The sequence below is a fragment of the Aplidium turbinatum genome, chromosome 13 (genome assembly GCF_918807975.1).
Source record: "Aplidium turbinatum chromosome 13, kaAplTurb1.1, whole genome shotgun sequence".
In the NCBI taxonomy this organism is placed as follows: domain Eukaryota; kingdom Metazoa; phylum Chordata; class Ascidiacea; order Aplousobranchia; family Polyclinidae; genus Aplidium; species Aplidium turbinatum.
The window spans coordinates 23,490,072-23,515,977 of NC_137484.1; the positions used below are offsets into that span (position 1 = coordinate 23,490,072).

A 25,906-nucleotide genomic window follows, 5' to 3' on the forward strand; every position below is an offset into this window, starting at 1 on the left:
ACCCAAGATGACATTGACACGGGCCTAAACGCATGCCTGGGCAGTTACGGCACTGGCCAACGCAATCTGAACGGTAATGCACTCATGGATTTCCTTTCTGCCAATGGTTACTTTGCTAGCAACACTGCCTTTCAACACCCAAGCAGACACCGCACTACCTGGACGGGATTTATCAAAGATCCAAACAACCCCAACTTAAGTAAGCCTATTTACAACCAAATTGACTACGTCATCTGTCAACAGAAAGCACGCCCTCTACTACAAAACGCAAGGTCTTTTGCAGGCACGGACCTAAACTCTGACCACAAGCTTGTTTCCACGAAACTAAGAATTGATAAAATTCATTTAATTCACAAACGCCATCCAAAGAAATCCAAGCAACAGAGAATCAACATCCATCGTCTGAGAGATGATCGAAAGACCCAGCAATCATATAGGAAAATTCTGAAGAATATGTTGAGCGAATTAGACCGCAACGATGATCCAAACACAACTATAAACCATCTACTTGACTGCATGAAAGTTTCAGCCATAAAAGTTGCCGGCATCACAAGAAGCAACCCACCACAACATACGTTTGATCAACAAGTAGCAGATCTGTCCAAACAACAAAAAGCCTTAAGGCTACAAATTTATCAAAGCACAAACAACATGGAACGCTCTAACCTCCGAAAGAAACGTACAAACATCCTACACAGGATATCCAAAAGATTAAAGGAGGTTGCAATAGAAAAAGCCAACTCTTTGGCAGAAGAAATATCCGCATCTGAAGACAGCAGTAAAATGTTCCAAGCAGCAAAACTACTTAAAGCGAGAAAGCCTCCTACCCCCATCATGATTCAAGATGTCAATGGCAGTTTTGTGCTCTCAGACAAAAGCAAAGTAGAGATTGTAAGAAAATGGTTTCAGCAACAATTTACAGATTCAGATGATGAACCAATACAACCATTCACCGGAGAAGCAAGACCCTTGCAAACACCAATAACCACTGAGGAAGTGTCTGCAGCAATTTCTTCTTTGAAAAACCGTCGTGCTGCTGGCCCTGATAACGTCAACAACGAACTCTTCAAATTCTCCAAAGACATAACCTCCGGTTTAATATCACAGACTATTAATGAATCTTTCAAACAACACAAACCAGTAGACACCATCGGCGAAGGCATACTAATTGCTATACCAAAACCCAAGAAACCAAAAGGACCACCAGCTAATCTTCGACCCATTGTGCTCCTCAATAGCATCAGAAAAATCCTCTCCATCATCATTTTGCATCGGATTAGAGACAAAATTGACAGCTTCACTGGACCCTTCCAAAGCGGTTTCAAACGTGGCAGAAGCTGTGCTGACATTGTCTGGGCACAACGTATGCTCGTTTCAGTGGTAATGGCTAGAAAATGGGACTTCCACAAAATGGGAATAGATATGTCCAAAGCCTTTGACACCATCAAACGCAAAAAAATCCTTCAAATTTTAGACCAAGCTGGCTGTGATGAAGATGAACTGCGACTAACCCGCGCCCTGCTAGCTGGCACGAAACTGTATGTGCGCATTAACAACGAAATGTCCGCAAACTTTGAGACTACCATCGGTTCCCCTCAAGGAGACAGCCTCTCCCCAATACTCTTCACCTGCTACCTATCTGCAGCATTGAGCTCAGTGCGAGAGCAGTCCTCCAGACCAAACCCCCCTATATCTGACACATGCATGCCTTTGGAAATGGAGTATGCAGACGATGTTGAGTTTCTGGATGAGGAAAGACAGCCACTTGATATGCTACAATCTATTGCTACAAAGAACCTGAAAAACTGCAATCTTTTCATGAATGAGACTAAAACTGAATTCACCCACATATTTCTTGCAGACACAAATGAAACTGATACTGATAGCCTACCGATTCGAGGAAACGAAAAATGGCGTACACACAAACTTTTGGGATCATTATTGTGCAGCACTGCCGATGTCAAATCCCGCTGCAATTTAGGCAATGTCGCTTTCAGATCACACTGGAAACTATGGAGCAAGAGATCGAGAATCCCATTACAGTTGCGACTAAGATTGTACAACGCGTACTGCATCCCAATTATGATCTACAACTGTAATAGCTGGTCTGTTACCAAAGCAAGTCTTGAAAGATTGGATGCCTGTCATCGAAGACATTTACGTGTCATAACTGGTCATACTTGGCCAAACAGTCTTATCTCGAACAAAAATCTCTACAAAATATGCAACAGTGAACCATTGTCTTGCAAGATCTCCACCATGAGATGGAACATGTTTGGACACATTCTGAGACTTCACCAGGACTCACCTCCTCAGAAAGCCCTTGAATTTGCAATAATTGGCAGCAAAAAGTACCAAGGCCGAACCGGACGTCACCGTACCAATTTATTACAACTGCTGAGATCTGACATCAGAAAAGCTGGCCTGGGATCCTTGCTCAGCACACCACATCTCCATCGATTGCAAAACATCGCAAAGGACAAAACAGAATGGAGATCCTATCAACCTTGTTGAAAGACTGATCGAAGCCAGCGGATGCCAAACGATTTGGCTACACTGGCGGCGGAGACAGTTACAATAATATAGCAAGAAGCAACTCGGAAAATTTAATGTCAATTGGGATGACGCAAGGCAAACGAACAAAAGGACGACAAAAATGAAATATTTTGACAATAAGCAAATTATCGGAATAAAAGGTACGGTATGCTAGAAGCACTAGCAAAAACAAAAAACAGAGCTAAAATGGAGGAAGTTCATATGTGAGGCCACAGCAGTGATCAAATATGATTAATCTGTTAAAGAAGGGAGTATTGATTTCGGCAAAATCGCTCTGTATGTATGACAAGCGATCAATCTGTGCCATCTGTTCGAAGCGCAGCTTGTTTACAGGAGCCGGTTATCGTAAGAAAGTTTTGCGTACAGTACTTGAAGTGTGGTACGCATTACAACTTAATTTTGTATAAAGCCTTTTAAGGTTTAACACACTTCGTGGGAATCTACAATAGTCGACTGTCGTTTCTAAACCTCCATTCCAGTACCAGTAGAAGTAGCATATTTGCAGTCTCACGCTTCAATGCAACAATACAACAATTCCATCACTAGGTGCTCTTAACTGAAGCACAGTCCTTAAATGTGTTGCCTCAAGCGCACATTCCGATAATAATCGAAACAGCGCTGCTGGATCTTGAGTCTGGTGCTCAACCACTGAGCTAACGGGCAACTCATCCATTTGGTAGGCAGGGTCTGCTACTATTCGGTGAGTCCGATTCGGTGAGTCTGATTCGGTGAGTTCCTAACCTCTAACTCTAACCCCAAACCCCTAACCCTAAAACAGCAATGATAATTAGGCTACGGTACCCGATAATTTAAAAAAAAAATTGAAAAAATCTCCCGTTAAGGGATCGGACTCACCGAATCGGACTCACCGAAACGGGCCATTCCGTGGTAGGCAAGAGAGGGTACACCCAACAATCTGTGTGATAGGCTACCACAGTCCAATAGTAGAATTGGTACTGTCAACGCAAACATAGTTTTTGTCTGGCTCAATGATTATTAAGCCTTCTATTCTCGGGAAGCTTGTTATTTAAATTAAATACAACTGCAAATATTTCAGTGCATTGTTTGCGTTGTTTTCAACCAAGTGAATTCAAAAACGCGAAAATAATTAACGTATTTTTAAAAACGCAAATTTTTACAGAGTGTTTTTTTATTTTGACTACCGGGTGGAAGAATTCGACCGGGAGGGTGGAGGAAAAGCCCTGGTAGGCCTTATCACCTGGAAAATAAAAAAGCTTGGAGGCCTGATAAGACCATACTATTTCTTTTCTGCTTTGCATATCAAATACATCATCACGTCCACTTACGTGCAGGCTTTTCGCACGCAATATGTGCAACGCTATTGTCATCACTGAAATCAGTTGTTCGGAACAGCAGTTGATCATCTCTGACCAAAGAACTCCCAAGTAGTACGTATGGTTTATCACGATGAGGATGAGTTGGAGCCCAGTTATAATTCTTGGGGAGCATATAGGAACCGTCTTCCATTCTCACTAATGTCGCATCATAGTCGATAACAAACAGTCCACACACGAAGCTATATGGGGGATCTAAATACAATAAGATAATGTTAAATAAACCATCAAGCAACAATACCAATGCAAGAGTCAACACCTTATTTATTATTACATCTTAACCTGCAAGTGTTGTTTTCTTGTCATCTTGTTGACCCGATTAAGTGTTTATCACGCCCTAACTCACGTTGAGTCAAGTTGAACGTGTCAGATCACTTTTTCGTTACTACATTCATTATCATTAGGCTTACATTATCGGTTAGCTTTCATAACTAGGCTGCAAACACTTCAGGCTTTATGTTTGTTGCACTTGATGTTAAGATTTAATTGTGATGATGATAAAATCTTTCTGTTATTGAAACACCTGACCCAATTAAAATTACTGTTCGCCAACAAATTTCTTGCTGATTTTATTGTCCTTACTTCTGCAGTTCGAAATTTAATAATGAAATTGTACTTTGCTCTAAAGCGCTACAAGATTCTAACGCAAGTAACATAAAATACTAAATTTGGGTAGAGAGGTTGCATTTATTAACCATAAACAGACATAACTGGGCAACAACACGAAATAGCAAACGTTTTCGGCTATGCATAATAGCCCATGGCTTACTTAATATTAAGTAGGCCTATAAAGTAAGCCATGACATAACTCTTATCACGCCTTTAAAAGAAAAACAATTTTACATTGTGTAACTTAAGAAATATTAGAGAAAAATAAAATAGCCGCAAACAACAAAAATATGGTCTAACTCAGTGGTTCTTAACCTTTTTCCTGACACATCTCCCTTTAGCAATGATTAGCCTACATGCTTTACGCCCGCCTCCAATTTTGAACAAGTGTAACACTAAAAGGAGTCTTGTTTTGGTAAATTTATTGATCACGTTTAGTGAGATACTCAAAATTGCGTTTACTAAATTGTTTAAAAAAAAGTTTAGCCTACTATGATTTTGGAAAGTGTGGAAGGAATCAAGGGGAAGCACCAATCCCTACTAGAGATGAAAGAGCATCTTGTTTATTTCAGGCACACATATTTTGAAAGTTTTCAATGGGTTTAGTCTAACAAACTGAAATAAATCTCAGGTCTTTTTTCTGCTAGACTAGAGTCACTAGACCCGGTCAGAAATTTCAAAATATGTAGGCTATATAAGTCGCCTAAAATAAGCAAGATGCCTTTTATCACTGGTGGCGATAAGTGCTGCCCCTTAATTTCCTCCACACTTTTCATAATCATAAAAAACATCCAGAAATTGATTTTGCACTGCTGAGCTATCACAGAAGGGCATTAAGTGAAAGTGTTTTTGTTGAATATAGAGTTCCACCACCAGAATTAATGGCAACACGTAAAAATGGGAGATTTTGGCAAAAAAATAAACAAGAAATGTTTAGGGCTCTTGAGGTAAGGTATCCCATCATCTGAGAGCAAAATAATTGTCATTTTCAGATTTCTTATGGTTAAAATTAATCATGGGAATTGCGAGAGGCTAAAAAATTAAAAGTATTTATTTTGAACAGGTGTAACCAGTGGAACATAATTAGTGTGCTACTGTTCATTAATTAAAGGGTTAAAGTGTGATAGCTGCAGCGAAAACTTCTTTTCCGGTTCAGCGACCCAAATTTACTCTAAAAACAACGTTTTTGTTTATGCACCAGAAAGTTGATTTGAAATTGTAGACCTGCGTCGTGCGTAATTTCGAGTTCCAGTTCTTTGAAGTCTTGCTTAGCATTGGGCTTAAATACCAACTAAGACAAAAACTCTTTTTGTTGTTTTCAAATTTTTTTTTTACGAATTTCCAAGTATTCATTCGTATCAGGAAACTATTTCATGATTGTTGCTTTCAAGATATTTAGATGAGTGTATTTGAAAAAGTATTTGAAAAAACCTTTTAGGTTTTACTGCTGAAACCTTTCTGGTATGCATTCAGAACATGGGGGCTGTGCCGGAATTAGCACCAGGGATATCTAGAGAAGAGGATATGAAGGCTCGTAGCGATTGCCTTATTCTCATGACACTACCAGGGCGGTAGTTTGTAGTGCTTTAAACGTGTGGTTCTTTTTAAATTCGTAGAAACTTTTGTAGTGCAGCTGGTACAATGAGCTACAGAAGACAGTTAGCAAATGTTACGTAAACATATTTAAAGAATACTTGTTTACAAAGACAGTTGAAAAGTTACCAGTAAGCTGTTTTTTTTTAACAAAGCCTTTGCAGTAGGCTAGATGTAAAGCAAGTATATGGGTAGTTGAATTAACAAGCAACCATGAGCATGCTGTGAACATCCAGGCCTGATGCTAATAGCGCAATGCAAGTTATCATAACAAGATTTATTAAACTACTATCGATACCATTGTCATTTTACGATAAACACAGATTATTTACGATAAACAAAAGCCCTTCTATTGTCAGACGTAATAAAAGCCTTCGTATCCCCTTCTTTAGATATCCCTGATTAGCACGGTATCTGATTCACAAGCATGGATCACGCTCTATGTCAGGGGTTCATGAGAGAAATTTCAAGGGTATGCGGGCCAGTTATTTTAATGGCATTGTGACAATTTTTGCATCTGTAGTGTGATTTTTGCATTTTCTTGCAAGTGGTGGTGATTTTTAGCATATGACGAAACAGAGAGTTTCAGCTAAAGCCATCATTCTGCTCATGCTAATGAATTGCTGCTAGATATCTACAAACCACAGTTATTGGAATGCTATCATAAGCAGCAAACTATTAAATCTTCGTTAAAGCTAATCTACTAAACACCACAATATTTTCAACACACAAGACAGGCCAATACCCACATAAAACTATAATCCAATAATAATTTTAATCAAATTGTTAAACACTTGAAGATTCAATACATTCAATTTGTTTGAATAGTTGAAGATTTGGATCTATTTGGAGTATTTGGGGTTGGTATTCAAAATATCCAAACCACAATGTAGGCTACAATAAACATTTTTGCGAAAAAAACTACGATTATGGATTGGATCTATTATTATAGAATTAATGATAGATGTGGAATGCTTCCAGCATGACTAAATACGGTACACGCCAACTGGGCGAGACCAAGTGGGCGACGAGCAATGTGGACGACGGATCAAGTGGGCGACGAACCAAGTGGACGAGGAGCCAAGTGGACGACGGCCAAAGTGGGCGACGGTAGAGAAAGTTTAGCCGTTCGGAACGGTGGTGACATATATAATTTATCTAGTTGCTTTGTGGCGTCACTGTTTATCGTGAAGCTTAAGAGAAACCCCTGAGAAAAGAGACAAACGAATGGCCAAAGAGTGGTTGAAGTCAGCGAAGCTTGTCAGTCGTTATAAAGTCATATTTTCTGTTTTAGATCATAAAATATGACTTTTGATTTTTACTTTAAAACACAATGATTGAACCCTAGTAATTTCGTTAATGCAGTTCAAACAGCTCCTGTAGACATTTAAGTTTGATAATTTGTGGAAAGGAGGCAATGAGAGTTCTCACGCTCAGTTTCACGAAGCATTAGAAGCAACATTTTCATTATTTTTTGTAGTCTAGTAATAGCGCTTGCTGTTTGATGTTAATTTGCATTGTGACTTCATCTTGACACATTATTTTGCAACACACAATCCAGTCTCTGAATATTATAAACATTTGCTGTAGGTCACAAGGTCAGCCAGTGCTGAGATCTTAACTACTAAGTAGCTGGTTTGGTAGGTACATGCCTTAGACGTTTGAGTTTTTGTAGTAATTTTCAAGCAAAACAGAAGTTTTTTGTTAGTTGTTTGAGTGTGTTATTGTTCAAAATACACCTAAACTTGTTTCTGTTTTCTCTGACTTGTAGCGGACGCTGTGGTCAACAACACGCACGCTCATATACAGCCGTCACAGAGGCAGCGACATTCCTGGGCATAACTGGCGAGGAATGACCGGGACATGAAGTCGTCTTCTCTACTGTCTTGTTTATCGACTGAACTTCACGAAGTAACGCTTGATCACAAATAGAGTTCTTCACGATTGAGTTGTTTATTTAGTTGTTTATTTAAAAATTAAAAAAAAAGGTTTTTTAAAAAAAAGGTTTTTAAAAAAAAACCCACCCGGGTTTTTTTGGGTCGGGTAAAATACCGACAACCCTGTCGTTACGTCAGAGAAAAATAGCTCTCGAGCGTCACAGACTCAATAGTAGCTCGGAGTCGGAACTTTCTGCCATATTTCGTACCGAAGTTTCGTTCTGACTTGTTTGTTAAAGTAGCTGAGTATCGTTCGAAACTCGAAAGACGCTTTAAAATTTAGATTGTAATGACAACTACAACTTGCCTTGCATGTTTTATACCAAGTATTCAGGTCATTTCAATTTGTGAGCACGCTTCTCCAGAACGTCGTGGCCTACCTATATATAGGTCACCAATCGAATGATTGTCCGCAATGGGCAAAATGAAGCAAAGGTGGGACAGACGCATGCGACCAAAACAAAGACAAGTGTCTAATCCCAGACCATAATCTTATGTGCTATACGTTGTATTGCACACGTTGAATCTATGTAAAATATTGCAATGATAAATCTAAACAACTTTTGAAAAATGATTGGGTGATCTACTTTGTTAAGTCAACATGTCAAGAAAATCTGTAAAACGAAAAGATCTGGCTTTAGCTGAAAGAGTAATTTTTGATGCAAAAAAAGCAAAATTTGATGTGGCACCGGCGCAAATTTCACGGATATGGAAGGCACGGGAAAAGCTCTTGAACAACCATCGTAACAACAACATCGACAAAACTCACCTTAAGCAAGTAGAAGTTGTGTTTTATTTCCAGCAAACACAACTTCTTCTGTCCAGCCTTTAAACCAGGTGGTTTTCAACCAGGGTTCCGCGGCACCCTAAGGTTCCGCCAGTAAGTTTACGGGTTCCGCAAGTTTACATTCAAATCCGAGAGTCTATTTTATTATTATTAATTGCTCAGAAAGCGCTGCCACTTATGCTGTTTTCAACCTCCTACTTGTGTGAGTTTGGATTACACAAGAGGCAAGCACAATTGCTGTCTGTGGAAGATGAACTTCGTGTGTGTCAGGCACACGACCTAATATTAAAGACTTGTGCAAGAAACACCAGGCTGAAGCTTCTCATTGAATTTTTTTTTTAGAATAAATGTAATTTTTTACAGTTTGTATTTTTATTGTGGTACATAAATAAATCTGAACATGAGTATTTTAATTTAATTTCATTAATCAAACGATGTTTTTTGCATAAGGCAATTAAATTATTGAACAGGGGTTCCTCGAGCTTTTGGAATGCTTCATTTGGGTTCCGTTCCAACAAAAAGGTTGAAAACCACCGCTTTAGACCAAGGTATCAAGAATTTCAAACATCATTATCGATGGAGTATGTTGCGAAAACTTCCGGTCACCATCGATGCTGATGAAAACGCTACAGCCACCAAAGTAGCACGTGCAGACAATTAGTGTTCTAGACGCTATAAATCGTATGTGCGCGGAAAATCCAATGTCTCACAGAGACTTGCTATTAACTTACGTTTACAATGTTGTGTGTGAAAGTACTAATAAAAACTTTAATGGATAGGATCCACCACAGACTGTCAACTCACCTATGTGGGACTTCTCAAAAGGCATAAGTTATAATCTTAACGTGGGCACTAAAAGTCAACTGATATTTTTTAATTCGAATGCTCTAGTCTAGACGCTGCTTAGGCGCATCGGCAGTTTACAGAACACATTGTGAGTTTGTGACTGACAGTCATCCTACTAGGGCCATTTTTTATGACCTAAAAACTGAAAAATATGACTTTATTTTTTGAAATATATGACTTTATTTTTAGAGCATCAAATTTATGCTAATCTCCGTAGTTAATGATTCGTATGTAAGTTTTTACATGTATTTTGAACAATAACACACTCAAACAACTAACAAAAAACTTCTGTTTTGCTTGAAAATCACTACAAAAGTCAAATGTCTAATGCATGTACCTACCAAACCAGCTACTTAGTAGTTAAGATCATAGGCGTAGCCAGGGGGGGCGAAAGGGGCCATGCCCCCCCAAATTTTCTAAGTTTGGATTCCGAAGTTGAACCCTTTGTGGAAAATATAATATAATTTGTATAAATTTATATCGTTTTCCAAGTCATCTGGCTATTAACACCCCCCAGGACTTGTTTTAGACACACAGAAAGACACCAATAAATTTTGCAAATCGTAAATTGCGCAAAGTTTACGCGATTTACGCTTTTTTTAACTAATCTGTGGAAGCAATTTCAGAATCGCTTGCTCTGTTGGGTTTTTGTGTAGTTTTTGTGTAAGTTAGTAGCCTAAGCTTTTTGTGTTCTCTAATTTTAGCCGCAGTTTTTGCCCGTTTGTGTGCAACAGCTACCTTTGATAAGTTAATAGCTGTTTATCTGCTAATAAATTTCATACAAATATTACCCTGAAAGTGTTTCCAGAAAGCGCTATACTTAATCCAATATTTGAGAGTAATTTTGCAAAAATTTTCCGGCGGAGCATGCCCCCGGACTCCCCTAGAATACGCGTGCCTTTGGCACGCTCTAACCCCCCCGCCTTTATTGCTTTCCTTGCCTAACCCACCAGGATACGCCACTGCACATAAGGTGACGATGTCTTAAATCAAACACTTTGTCGTTATCTTCAATTCATCAAATATTTGGCCCCAATTTTTTTCTGGCTACGCCACTGGCTAAGATCTCAGCACTGGCTGACCTTGTGACCTACAGCAAATGTTTATAATATTCTGGGACTGGATTGTGTGTTGCAAAATAATGTGTCAAGATGAAGTCACAATGCAAATTAACATGAAACAGCAAGCGCTATTACTAGATTACAAAAAATAATGAAAATATTGCTTCCAATGCTTCGTGAAACTGAGCGTGAGAACTCTCATTGCCTCCCTTCCACAAATCAATCATTGTATTTTAAAGTAAAAATCAAAAGTCATATCTTATGATCTAAAACAGAAAATATGACTTTATAACGACTGACAAGCTTCAATGACTTCAACCACTCATTGGCCATTCGTTTGTCTCTTTTCTGAGGGGTTTCTCTTAAGCGTCACAATAAACCGTGACGCCGCAAAGCAACTAGATAAATTATATATGTCACCACCTTTCCGAACGGCTAAACTTTCACTACAGTTGTCCAGTGTCCACTTTGGCCGTCGCCTACTTGGCTCGTCGCCCACTTGGTCCGTCGCCCAAGTGGGTATCGCCCAGTTTGTCTCGCCCAGTTGTCGTGTATCGGACTAAATAGACCTGAATAACCCTGAATACCTGACCTGAATATGATTAACGAAAACATCAAATACATTGAACTTACCGGGGAGCACTATAGTTTTGAAATACTCAACTAGAAATTTTTGAACTTTTTTGGTCTTTGGGATCAATAATGAACCACCCAGAGAAATGCAAACCTTTACTGCGTCATAATGGTCATATGTAATAGCTGTGGTCAAAAAGGAATATTCAACGCCTTCAAATGTCCGATATTCAATAGCTTGTGCAAAAAATAAACAACAGAATAAAATCAATGCATGCGGCATTTTTTAATTTCAACTAAAAACGTATGTAGGCTAAGGAGCTGAAAAACGTTATGTTTGTTTAGTTGAAAAGCTAAATTAGGGAGCACGTCTTTTAGGTGCACACAGTTAGGCCCCGGTCAAATAGGAGCGCTCACTGTGACGTCAGGCTATTTATGTGCAGAGCACTGTGGCGTTCGGTCATTTCGGTGCTATTCCTAGTAAAGTCTGCAAATTATATCAGCTTAACAGGTAAGGCAATGCTTTTCACACAAAAATATATTGTTTTTTCGGAATGGCCCGTTTCGGTGAGTCCGATCCCTTAACGGGGGATCAAGCTCTCCAAGAAGGTTTCTTAATCCGAGAATAAATATTCAATCAGTGAACTTCAAACCTTAAAGCTTGTAAAAAATAGCAAGTTTATCATGTTATGCATAATGACCTTGATATTTTGATGTTCATAAATATTGATGTCCTATTTACCATCAAACCAATCATTGTTTTGCTAGAACATGGTCACTGAAAAATATTTACTAAAACACAATATTCAACTTTATGAAATACATATTTAACCCACTTGCCCTGCTCATTACTGGGTCTGCTACTATTTGGTGAGTCCGATTCGGTGAGTCCGATTCGGTGAGTCTGATTCGGTGAGTCTGATTCGGTGAGTTCCTAACCTCTAACCCTAACCCCTAACCCTATAACGGCAATGATAATTAGGGTACGGTACCCAATAATTTAAAAAAAAATTGAAAAAATCCCCCGTTAAGGGATCGGACTCACCGAATCGGACTCACAGAAACGGGCCATTCCGCTTATTACTTTCGTCAAATCTTCTCTAAACTATCCGAGCTTGTTTAGGCATCACTACACAATCATAAATAAATGCAAACATAAACTAGGGTAAAGGTTTTAAATTTGCAATTTGTATATAAAGCTTTCTAGCAATAAATCCAAACTTTGTGTTGTCTACCGGTATTTTATAAAAGGAAGTAGCTACACTTACGGCGCCATAAATACAGCCGTTCCATGCCTTTTTTTTAATCTTTACGTTGCTTTTACTGCGCATGCTGCAAATTTTTTTCTTCTTTCACCTTCTCTTTCAAAGCAAAAGACAAAAGAACAAATGAAAAAAGTCCACATATATATAACTTCTAAATTCAACTGCTTTTGCCAACTGAATCAGTGGCGTGTGCGGTCTTTGTCGGGCTCGTACTTCCAAGGATATGAGTTCCATACCACCAGGAGGTGATTTTTTCTTTCAAACTAAAGTCTAACTAAGTGACTCAATCGTTAGGCTATGTATTTTGGTGGCCGTTCAGTTTAGTTTGTTTTTAGTTCTGACTATCACAACAAAAAAACAGTATATGACAAACATAGCAGAGGTCTAGAAAAAGGTAGAAGCAACAAAACGCGGAGGTTATAGCGTGCATGATACCAAAGCAGGACAATCAGTTTGAAATATGGCACGGTCGTAACACCTTAATAAAATTTTTATAAATTTAAAACAAAGAGAAAAAATATACTTGTGAGTTTTTTTCTTTAACAATTAAACTAAGTAAAAAAAATTCTAAATTCATAAAAATTTTGGTGTTACGGCCAAACCATATTTTAAACTGATTGTCCTGCTTTGATATCATGCACGCTATAACCTCCGCGTTTTGTCGCTTCTACCTTTTTCTAGACCTCTGCTATGTTTGTCATATACTGTTTTTTCGTTGTGATAGTCAGAACTAAAAACAAACCAAACGACCACAAAAATGTGCAGCCTAACGATTGAGTCACTTTAGGTTAGATTGGGTTTTAAAAAAAAAATTACCTTTTGGTGGAATCAAACTCATATCCTTGGAAGTACGAGCCAGACAAAGACCGCACGTGCCACTGATTCACTTGGAAAAAACAATTGAATTTAGAAGTTATATATGGACTTTTTTCCAGCAACAGTGCATGCGCAGTAAAAGCGACATAAAGATTAAAAAAAAGGCATGGAACGGCTGTATTTACGGCGCAGTAAATGTAGCCACTTCCTTTATAAAAACTATCGTATTTATTATACACACATTAGGTAAGGCATTCAGCATTCAGTAAACAACACAGTTGCCAGTTCCTTGGTTTTCCTGCAGAATTGAGCTAGTTTTGTTTTAAAATCATGGGAAAATTTTAGCATTTGCGAAAAATTTTGGCAGTTGCGTTTTCTTTTGTTCGGTTTTATTGCATGTTCACTTTTCAGCAAATTTTTTTAATTTCACTGTATTTTGAGCAAATTTGTCATATTTTGGGCTGTTTTATCAGTTCAAATTGGGCTACTTAGTACGGTACTTATCAGTAGCAATTGGGTTGGAAATGTAAAAACATCTGGCAGACGAAGTGATTTTTGTCATTATGCGCCCTGCATGTAGAGATGGTAGAAGTAGGGGATTGCTCACTCAAAAGTAAGGTGGACAACTGGAGGGTCATAATGTTATGAGAAAATTTGATGCAACTACAGCTTTGAGGTCTGCTACCATATGTTGCATACTCAGGTGTAGGGATGGGCAAAATAGAAGAATAAGCTATTCTAGAATTATTCTAGAATAATTTTACGAATTTCGAATTTCGAATACCTATTCTAGAATAATTATTTTAATTTCAGAAAATGTCAAAAAGCTTTGCTTTTATTCTGGTTTTATTGAAGACACATAATGGAAAATGGCAACTAAACGAAAAACAACAGTAACTGTCTATGAGAGCAAGTCTTTGTGGCAGTGAAGAATGTTTAAAGCTTCTAAATGCTCTCCAGTGAGCCGCAATCGCAGTTTTGATGCTGTTAATCCAGCATTCGAGAAGGATCTTTCTGAGGATGCAGAAGTGGCTAAATACTTCCTCGCAAGATCAAACAACCGCGAGAACTTTTCTTGATTTTTGTTCCACCATTCAATTGCATCGCTGTATGGCACTTTTGCCAGGTAGGATCGGTTTTCTTCGGCAACTCAAAGCTGTTCGTTGTCGTCGTTACTTGATGCTGAAGTATTCGTCGCTTCAACACCGGAGCTCAATAGATCACAGATTTCATTGGATTGCTGCATTGTTGCGGAACTTCCGACACTAGGTGTAGCGGTAGCCTCACCCAGAGTTGAATTGTGTTCCATTTGTACGATGAAAATAGATGCAAATCCACAGCACAACGATCTTCCAACGTCTACAAACCGCACTGGCAAAGAAAGCTGGCTAGCCGTTTTCGCTAGAGCGACTAGCTATCGCTGAGCCGAATTTAATGGATCGGCAAAAAATTGATAAAAAAATTTGGTAGTCTTTAAAGTGGATATTTTAATTTCGGTTTGGAAAATTCGATTCGAAATGTCATTTCAATTCGAATAATTAGATATTCGGATTGCAACTATTCGAAATTCTATATTGCCCATCCCTACTCAGGTGCAGTTCATATGACCTGCTCAGTGCTCACGTGTGTACAAAGAGTGTATCGTCAAAGTAAATGTAGGAAATATGTGATATCATGTTTATTTAATAGGTATTCAAGTCATGGTAATGCAGCGGTTGACTTCACGCAACAGCGGTAACCTTAGGTAGGCTCACACTGCCGCAGCAAGGTTGTGCAGATTTTCTAGCACATAAAATTTTAACCAAATATTGCAATTCATTTGATGAGAATGAATTTACGCAAAAGCAAAAAAAACGTTGTGCAGTTCTGCTATTTTTTGAACTTTGTAGTTACCCTCCAGCTGTCCATTTCACAACAAAAATCAGTAAAGTGAGTCGTCCCGGTATTCCACTGTCCCTACCTGCATGACTACCTGCAAAGCCAAACAATTTCATCACATAGAAGAAAACAGTGTAGCCTATGTAATTAGCTTTGTCTATGACCTCGTGAAATATAAACTCATCACTTAAAAAACCACGAAGCCATACAATGTTAAAAACTAGATCAATGACTGAAAGTACCATGCCATATCACCATTGTCATGTACAGCGCCCAGGAACACAGTTTGCACTGTGGATGTTGCGCTATAAATGTTGTTATTAAAAACCGCAACCAAATCAAAGCTTGCCCAAAAAAGCAACTGCTGAACTTTTCCAGCTATTTTGAAACAAAACTACCCCACTTCCACACGAATATAAATTGTTTTTTTGTTGTGATGATCAGAAATAAAAAAAAAAAAAACTGAAAAAACAAGCTCTGCCAACTGCCAGAGACTTTATGACCTTACAGGTCTTTGTTGCCATCCTGTTGTGCTGATAGACACTCAATTTGTATGTACTTTTTGTTTGTTTATCGCCAGCAAAACAATAAACTGAACTGAACTGCCAACTCTATTTTAAAAATCAAATTTATCTTCAGAAGAGTCACAAACAGTGTTGCCACGCGAAAATTGCTAAATCCCTACAAGCGTTATTCAAATCCTCACATGTCCCTACGCACACTTTAGCACTGAGTAGTATTAAAAACACCATCTTTAAAATTGATTGTCCTACTTTGGCATTATACACGTTATAATGTTTGCGTTTTGTCACTTTTATTTTTTTCCAGACCTCTATTGAATTTTAACAAAATCGAAGAAGAAGCTTAAGCTGTTGAGAAACAAAGTGCGTGGTTGAAAACAAAAAAATAAAATGAAAGGCTAAAATTTTAGAAAGAGAAGAACAAGCTGCAAATAAACAACCACACTCTTTTTTTCACTGCGTATGCTCTTTTTTCTTCTTTATTAAATCGATGGTAATGTTGTAATGTTTATCACGTCAAAATAGCAGACAACAAAATCCATGCTGCCAGATTCAATTCAATTTATTCTTTATTGTCACAAAAAGTTTTTTTTTTTCACAAAATTCTCATCTAATCTGCCAAAAAAAATGGCCGAATATAATAGGTACACCATTATCTGCCATTATTATTTGTACGCAAATAAGTTTTCTGCCCATTATCAAATCGGTTCAAAGTTTGTCCTAAAATTCTGTTTTTAATTCCGTTGTTTTTCAAACTTCTCTGGGTTAGTGTGTGTTGTCTCAGTATAAATCAATTTAATTGCACCAAATTGCTTAGTTTTTGACATGAAAATCGAACGGTGATTAGCAGTCGAGTCTAATTAGTTTTTCAAGTAGAGCTGTCAGACAAGTTTGGATCAATCGCACATAAATCGACAAAACTAACTGCTTTTATTTTCTTACTTTTATGTCAAAGCGAAGTGCATGATTTTTTTAATTGAATTAAATTTTGTTGTTTTATGTCGGGGAAACAGGCGCAAATTTAAATCGTCATGAAAGGGTGCTTTGGGCTCAAACTTTTTAATGAAAGGTTACGTGGATTTGATTTGTCAAATTTCATCTGAAGAAAAGATTATTGACCTTTGTGTTATTCGCATATACTCAGTTATTTCTCATTTACATTCTATTTAATTTCTTTCTCAATTTAGATTAATTTCCTGCGCTTTCCTTCAAAGTTAAGAAAAAAGTTTTCGTTCTATTTTCTCTTTCTTGTTCTCTACAGTAGTATCAAATTGTCCTGTTTTTGTATGTTTTAAGTTACATAAACATTAAAAAGCTTCGGTAGAGAGTTTGTCTTCTTGAACCATAGGCATACGAAGCCGAGTAACGTTATCAAGTTTAACATCTTCAAGTTTATTACATATAGAAACACAAAACTACACAACAAATTAAGTATCGAACGTTTTCGACATCATAAGATGTCCTCTTCAGGAATAATATACATACAACTTAACTACATCTGAATAAGAATACAATGGTTAACTAAATCTATAAACAGGAAAAAACAAAAACTGCACAGTACTTCTGACTAGCTCAAACTCAACGATAGGCTCCACGAGAATCAAAGGTAACTTTTGAACCGACAATTGTATGCTTGCGGCTCGTCTTTCTTGCTCTCTGCATTTTAAAATTAGTTTTTTCGAACCTTGCTCTTCCACCATATCATGTGTTCTGTTCAACACCTTTTGATGCAGTTACCTTTGATTCTCGTGGAGCCTATCGTTGAGTTTGAGCTAGTCAGAAGTAGCCTACTGTGCAGTTTTTGTATTTTCCTGTTTATAGATTTAGTTAATCATTGTAGGCTATTCTTATTCAGATGTAGTTAAGTTGTATGTATATTATTCCTGAAGAGGACATCTTGTGATGTCGAAAACGTTCGATACTTAATTTGTTGCGTAGTTTTGTGTTTCTATATGTAATAAACTTGAAGATGTTAAACTTGATAACTAACCAGTAACCTGATAACCAGTATACTAAACGACAACCATCTTGCATTAGGAATCTTTCTTGATTTATCTAAAGCATTTGACACCATCGACCATAAAATATTGCTAGCTAAATTATATCATTTCGGAATAAGAGGCGTGGCCTATGATTGGTTCATGAGTTACCTGAGTAATAGAAAACAAAGAGTTGTTTTCAATGGCACACTATCTTCTAACGTTAACAACATATCTTTGGGTGCCCCACAAGGGTCTATCTTAGGCCCTCTTCTATTCCTGATTTATGTAAATGACTTTTCTAACTGCCTTCAACACGGAACTGCAATTATGTTTGCAGATGACACCACCATTATATATAAAAATAAAACCGTTTCTGTTGTATATGATATTGCAAATCAAGAGCTTGTATGCATTGATCAATGGCTATCAACAAATCGATTGTCTCTAAATGTCACCAAAACCAAACATATATTATTTTCAAGTCAAGGAAGCAAGACACTATCAAGCCACCCACCCTTAAATATTCGAAAAAACAACATAGAACAAGTTGCCTCAATAAAGTTTCTGGGAATAATTGTAAACGAGCATTTGTCATGGAAATCTCATATGGAAATCTTGCTTCAAAAAATAAGATCAACACTCTGCGTGACAAAAAAAATTAAGCCTTTCCTAAACAAACAAGCACTTCTCTCCATTTACCATTCTCTAGTTGAGAGTCAGATATTATATTGTATCTCAACATGGTGTCATGAAAACAAAACTACATTGCAAAAGCTACAACGTACATGCAATAACTTTCTTCGTACTGTATTTAACATTGACCGCAGAGAAAGCGTAAAAGGTGTAATGGAACTCAACAATTTAAAATCAATTAACCACATGAAAACTACAGAGATTGCAACTTTCATGTTTAAATATTCAAAAAGGCTACTTCCCACAACATTCAATGATATAATTATGTGTAAACAATCAAGTAGCCTAACAACAAGAAGTAATTCTCCTTATATTCCGATATATTGTAGAATTAACACTTGCAAACAATCAATACGGTACATGGGGCCAACAGTTTGGAACAAGCTTCTCCCTACTACAAGAAATGAATGCAAAACTGTAAAAGGCTTTAAATTAAAAATGAACAAGCTAAATCTTTCTTAAAATGATCCATCTAAGTATTACATGCACCAAACATACTAATATTATTTTTTTTGCCCAGAAATGATAGGCCAATGTGTGTAGATTCATTAGCAAAATAGTAAGGTTGTAAGTACTCCTACTGGCCTTCTGGTTCTTGTGTTTTTTGTCCACAGAAGTTCTACAGAGTCTTCAGAAGTTTCTCCATCCTCTTCGACCAATCGCCATCTTTCGGTGAAGCGGTGGCCATGTGCTCCAACCAGTTGTTTTTTTATATCAATATCTTGGACTGGATCGTCATGCTATTGTCTGATTATTTAACTATTTTTCTAACATGCCAAATTGGATTTCTTTATCACTTTTGTTATGGTTTAACGTGTAAAACATATACACGGTAACCCAAATTTATCATATTACTGTGACATGCCACTACTACTTCTCAGCTAGCGATGCCTGTCGTTTTTGCATTAATTCAACGTTTGCTAACGTTAGATCAGTGTGGAAGTGACGAGTTTAGCTGACTGGGGTTTAAAATTATCGCTTTGTCAACGCAACTTTTATCAAAGCACGCTTGATATCTTCAAGACATAACTTCCCTGGGTATAATTGAATTTCCGAAAGATGATGATGTTGTTTTTGCTAGTTTGTTTTATTTGTTTTCGTCATTGTTTTCAGTGTCGTCAAGTTATAGCCTATCTATTTTGTGAGTCGTGCAAGGCCTATGGTGCGTTGCGCTTGAAATGGCTTTGCCCGTGGTAGGATTTCTTTGTGGGGTTTTCTTTGCCTGCCTTGCTCTTCTTTGCTATGAGCTAAACGCATCAAGACGTGTTCCCCTTACAACCATCAGCACTCTTGATAACGCACCATGGCCGATCTTCATAGCAACTGTCCATACAAATCTTAAATATATCAGCTAAAGCTATGTGGGCTAATTAAGCTATAGCCTAAATATATGTTGTTTATTTGTTTGTTTTTTTTTGTAACATTTTCTTTTTTTATTTCCCCTTTATATCTTAAATTTTTCTGAAGGTGTTGCGACCGTGCCAAATTTCTTTCAAATCAATAACTTACTTCGGTCTCAAGCACGTTTTAACGTTCGCGTTTTGTCGCTTCTACCCTTTTCTCGACCTTTGCTATGTTGACGTGTATTGTTTTGATATGATGGTCAGAAATAAAAACAACTGAACTGAACTGAACTTGATAACGTTACTCGGCTTCGTATGCCTATGGTTCAACATAAAAATTGTTGCAATTCGTTGGTGGTATCCACGTTTTTCCCCGTTATTTCAGGAAAACTTTCGCAAGTGCTGTCTGTAGCCTATTCTAGCACACAATTACATATTGGTCGTTGCTTAATTCTTGGTCGCTGGTTTGAGTCTTCATCCTCGGCTTACTCAGTCTGTGAGTGAAGATTCAAACCAACAGGAGTTGTTTCTCAATCTCAGTGGCGAACCATTTTTATTCTTTAAAGTAGTGTGCCTGCCTCTGCACACTACTGTGTAGGCTATGAATGTGTAGTTGATTTACTGTTATGGGGTGGTGGCTGACTAGATGACTGCTTATGGTCTTTCCCTACCATCCTGATTGTGTCATAATCTAACCAACAGTTGTACAATGCAGTGGCGTAGCCAGAAAAGTAATTGGGGGGGTGGGAAATATTTAATTAGTTCAAAGGAACTAAAAAGCGTTTGTTTTAAGACACCGCCACCTGATATAGCTTAGCTTTTGCCACCTGATGTAACCTCACCTAGCTTTTGCATATTAATTGGTTGTTCAATTCAGACGCACAGTCCATGTTAAAAGAATTATGGCAAAAAATGCAAACCAAATTAGGGACCGCTACGATACCACATTTCAGAACGCCTAGCACAAACACTAATAGGCTACATATTACATTGAAAGCGCAGAAAAAAAATTCGACTGGTGAAAGCCATCAACAGTTTTGATAAAACCAATTCAAATATATGTTACAACAAAAGGAAGATGGTTTAAAATCATTCCCTGGCCTTGTTAATATAAAATCGATTTTCTGACAGATTCAAAAAGTAATTTTAAACATAAATCAAAAATAATTTATTACATGATCATAAAATGACAACATCGCGGTTAAAAGTTTATTTGTCGCCTCCAGCCAGCCATATTCGTAACAACTCGATTGATCGTCGGCAGCCGTGGCCGAGTGGTTAGCGCGTTGGGCTCGCAGTCGAGAGCCTGCATGTTCGACTCCAGCCACCCGCACTTGCTGTTGTTTTTCTGGGCAAGAAACTTTACGATAATCGCCTCTACCTAATGATCGATTTCGAGTAATGGGTAGTACCAAATTTACGTCATAAGTAGAGTAGACAACCGGAAACAGACATTGCAGTCGGCTGCAGCGTGGATCAGGTGTATGTCGGAAGGCGTACACCGATGCATAGCGCTCAAGTCCGCTTTCCCGCAGTGCAGGATAAAGATAAACAAACAAACAATCTTCTCCTCACTGATTCTTTTGCGATGGCAATTCTTCTTACGGTCATGGTTGAGAACGCTCTGTAGAGAAGTAATCAAGCTCTTCACGGAATATGACTTGAAAATACTTCGTTCATTTGTTTTTACAACTTCAACTTTTACAAGCAGTTTGTAGCCTATAGCGTTTAGCAGCTTTAATGGACTTCATGGGAATCTAAAATTATTTTAGTAAAATAGCTATCTGCAGTAAGTTTTTAAACCGCCACTCCAGTAGAATTAGCTTACAGTATATTTGCAGTCTCATGCAAGCAATAAGCTACTTCTTTATGGAACGGCCATGGCCACTTTGGAGATATCTGTAATGTTGTCCTCACGGATAAGGAAGGAAGGAGGTTGCTTTTTTGAGGACGTCCTTTATGGACAGTCCCTTACCTCTTCAAATGCGCTAAAAAAAACTTGAAATATGTTGCATGCATTTGATGCAGGAGTCTTACTGTGTGCTTTCCCAAGTGAGAGCAATCCCTGGCTCTATAAATCTGTACTCAAGCCGTTTTCATCATGGCACATACTTCACGGTTTTTATTGAAATGATTTTCGCGGCCTAGTGGTAACCTTTACTTTCTTAGTTTTCTTTTCTTGCTATCAAAGGTTTTGCTAAACCAAAACCAGGACAGCGTTACTTACTTTGAAAACCACTGATAAATAAAAGGTTGGAATTCGTTGTAATAATAATAATGCTTTTATCTGCGCCCATTGCAATAACATACAGTACACTGCGATACAACAGACGACAGGAAGTAGCGAAGTGACATATGGTCTTCGAGTCAGCTGCTTCCCTTATTTTGACTTGCCTTTAAGTGTCTTCCGCCGAGACACAGCCGCGTGCTCTGGGGCGGTGTCGAACCCACGTCCTTTCGAACGTCGGGCAGACGTACTTACCACTCGGCTACGCAGCCGACATGTAAGCTTAGTACAAGCACGAGAGCTCTATAGTAGCTACTACAGAAATGTGCTTGGTCTCCTAACTTGCCAGGCAAATGTTTTCTTTGACACCACAGAATGCAATATTAACCGGTGAAACAAAGGCAAGCCCCACCCCGTTAGCTCAGTGTTATGGTGTCATATCCAAGATCAAGCAGTGCTGGTTCAACTCTCGGGGTGTGCGCTTGAGCAACGCATTTCAGGACTGCTCTCCATTCAGCGGATTCTTGTGGATGGCATCTCTCCGACAACAACACTTCGATAGCTATTGGACACTTACTCTGTCAATTTCAGTGACTGGTCCTGCATTACAGGTTCAGTTCAGTTGTTTTTATTTCTGACCATCATATCAAAAACAATACACGTCAACATAGCAAAGGTCGAGAAAAAGGTAGAAGCGACAAAACGCGAATGTTAAAACGTGCCTGTGACGGAAGTAAGTTATTAAGTTGAAAAAAATTTGGCACGGTCGCAACACCTAACAACCCAATCAATCAGTTTATTTATTTGTCACAAACACAATTATGAAAAGAATACAAAATATGCAATAATCTGCTGTGTGTCATATGACGAGGAGACTGCGAAAAATTGAAGATTCAGAAAAATTGAAGATGTAAAGGGAAAATAAAAAAGGAAAATGTTACAAAAAAATAAAAGACATATATTTAGGCTATAGCTTTATTAGCCCACATAGCTTTAGCTGATATATTTAAGAAAAGCCTCCACAAGTAACCTATGCAAAACTACTAGGAATAAACCAGGGATCGCTGAAGTATTCTGAGGTCCCTGGAATAAACTATCGGAGACTATCAGTCGGTAACAGTGATGTAATGTCTCAAGACATATCTCGTTTCGAGACACTTCTTTTAGAGTTTCGTATAGACGTATACAACTGTGTATTGAGGCGAGGATTGTATGATTTTATTAACAAAGCCTCGTGGATTTTAGTGTCGAATTCGGTGGAACATTTACGCATAATTCTAAACGACTCCAAGGATGGTTTGTTATTTGAACATGTTTGGCAATCGAATATGTGATCTGTAATGGCACTTTGCTTGTTCAAATTAGTTAAATCTAAGCGCTCCCTCACTCTCATGGCCAAATGCCGCGTAGACATACCGATGTAGCCTATGTAGGCTACAATTCGCGTCCTGCGAACAAGTGAACTTGTACACGACATTTGAACACAAGTAGGATGGAGTCCCAGATTTAAGCTGAAAATAACAGCCAACTTTGAACAATTTATACACAGGAACAATATCCACGTTGAACTTCATTTTGATAAAACTTGACATATTACTGACAAAGCGTCTCGATGCTTTACCCACAAAGGGAACTGTAAAAAAGTTTTTCCATTCACGCTCGTACACAGCCGTGTTTGCCTCAGGCGCTTCTTATTTAGCCTACTCAACGTCTGTAACATTCCTGGGATTGCCGGTTGAATGCTTCTGACTAAGGGTGGCTGACAAGTGACAACGACACTAGATTGTTGAGATCAGGAAGTACATCTTGCATTACGCCACGTGTTGAAGCGATCAAGGCGGATTCAGAAACGTCACGGCATTCCATCAGAAGTGTGTTGATTGAAAAGGAAGACGATTACCACACCAGTCTGTTTTATAGGCGAAATCAGTCACCCTTGGCGAGTGCTGCCAGACGCAATGCTAAAAATATTAAAACTTGAAAGTAGGCTAAACAGTACAGAATTATGAGAACGTTGGACTGCACCGCAGAATACCGGCTGGTGACGAATATAAGACAGCAGTCGGTACATATCTTTGCCTCGCGTAATTTAAACGCCATGTGATGTGCCTTTCTCCTATGCTCTGCCGTTTCATTTTGCATTTCGTTATTCAATTCAATGTTTAGATCAGTTATTCATTTTCATTGTAGATATGATAAGCAGTTATTTTTTTGTTATTTGATAAGGGCTAACGTGTGTTTGGCCGAAAACGTTTGTAGCTTATAGTTTATGTTCAATTTTAATGGATTATGTTAAATGCCGTGTGGTTGCTTGGTTGTAAGTTATAATGTATACGTCTGTGGTTGAAGAAAGTGACCTCTTTACCAAAATTGTAACATTAGTTTTGCTTACGAAGGCCATAGAGAATATAAAAATCCCAAACGCAAGAAATCATGGAGCTGTCAATCAATCAATGGTTTGTTTGCCAGAAACAGGAACAGTAGGTACACGGTCGAAATATGCATTTTGTATAAGGTACCCTGCCCAAATAAGGCCCGTGCCTAAATAAGGCCCACCCTTTCATATCTGGAAAACCAAAGCAAGCACAGAACATCTGTTGTAATCTAATTGGCTGCGATAATCATGTGAATGAACAGAAAAGTAATTTGGTTTCCTAGAAGAAACCACATGCCAGCAGAGTTAGTTGTAAATTTCTGAAAGTTATCTTGCAGGAGTAAAATTTTGTTCAGTTCTTAATCTATCGGCGTTTTTCGTAAGTGGTGTTTGTTTTATACCTTTGTTAGAGTTTCAGGATATGCTAAAGGGTCTAAAGTTTCAACATGTATTGACATATTGACCCTTCTTGGATAGTGTATTTAGGTAGTTCATGTTAAACTGATTGTGAAGACTTGCCCTAACAAGGCCCATCAAAATCAGCCATGGGCCTTATTAGGGTAGGTACCCCTGGCATTCAATTGTGGGCTTGTAAGGGCTGTTAGGAGAAAGACAGTGCAGTTGATACTCCCTTACTGGCAGCTAACAAGTACGCTACAACCTCAGATCAAAACGCCACCACCATGTGGTTAGGGCACAAAATAACTTACCTGTTTCCAGTTTTGCGAAAATTGGGTTTCGCTTTTATTAGGATTTGGAATTTTTCCATTTGCTAACAAGGCTACTGCTGACCATGTCTTTGCTCCAAGTGATGTCACCAACATTGACCATACAGTCGGTGACCAATCTCAGCTGCCATCACCGAATCATGAAATGTTTTCATAGCCACCAACAAGTTGTGGGATGTCTCCCCAACCGTCAACAAGTCACGAGTTGTCTCCACAAATATCAACAAGTAATAAGATGTCTCAACAACCATTAACAAGTCATGAGATGTCTCCACAAATATAAACAAGTCATGGGATCTCTCCTCAACCATCAACAAGTTATGGGATCTCAACACAGCCCCCCATATCAACACCATGTCATAGCATTATGGCTACACCGTCAGAAAATACTCTAAGCAAGAAGCGGAGGCAAAGAAAAAGGAGCATTAATTATCGCGCAACAACTGTATCGAAGTCTCTGTTTGACACGTATGGAAAAGGGAGAGAAAAGGCAAAACGAAAGGGGAAAACAGTAATTATGAAAAGACGTCCAAGTGTAGGATATTGGTGTTGCCAAGTATGTTTAGAAAATACAGTCTCCGACATGAGGCAACGTGAAAGTTGCAAAATGTGGTAGGCAACCATGAAGACTGCGTTGGTTTAACAAAAGATGATGATGAATTTGCATGCCCTGATTGTGATATGTAGGCTAAATGTTTTATTGTTGAAAAAGAATTTCTTTGAAGAAATTTATTTGAACTTGTGATTGAAAAAAACCTTGTT

At 38.2% G+C, this 25,906-nt stretch overlaps 1 protein-coding gene across 1 annotated transcript in view; it reads right to left on the reverse strand.

Annotated features, from left to right (window-relative positions):
- LOC145781799 (uncharacterized) overlaps positions 1-11,634 on the reverse strand; it is a 36,370-nt gene extending 24,736 nt beyond the window's left edge. Inside the window, exons 1-2 of the mRNA XM_082593469.1 lie at positions 11,378-11,634; positions 3,864-4,106 (exon numbers count right to left, since the gene is read on the reverse strand). Coding sequence (XP_082449595.1) covers positions 3,864-4,106; positions 11,378-11,600 — 466 coding nt within the window. The 5' untranslated portion in view covers positions 11,601-11,634. The remainder of the gene's footprint in view (positions 1-3,863; positions 4,107-11,377) is intronic.
- Between the last annotated feature and the right edge of the window lie 14,272 nt (positions 11,635-25,906).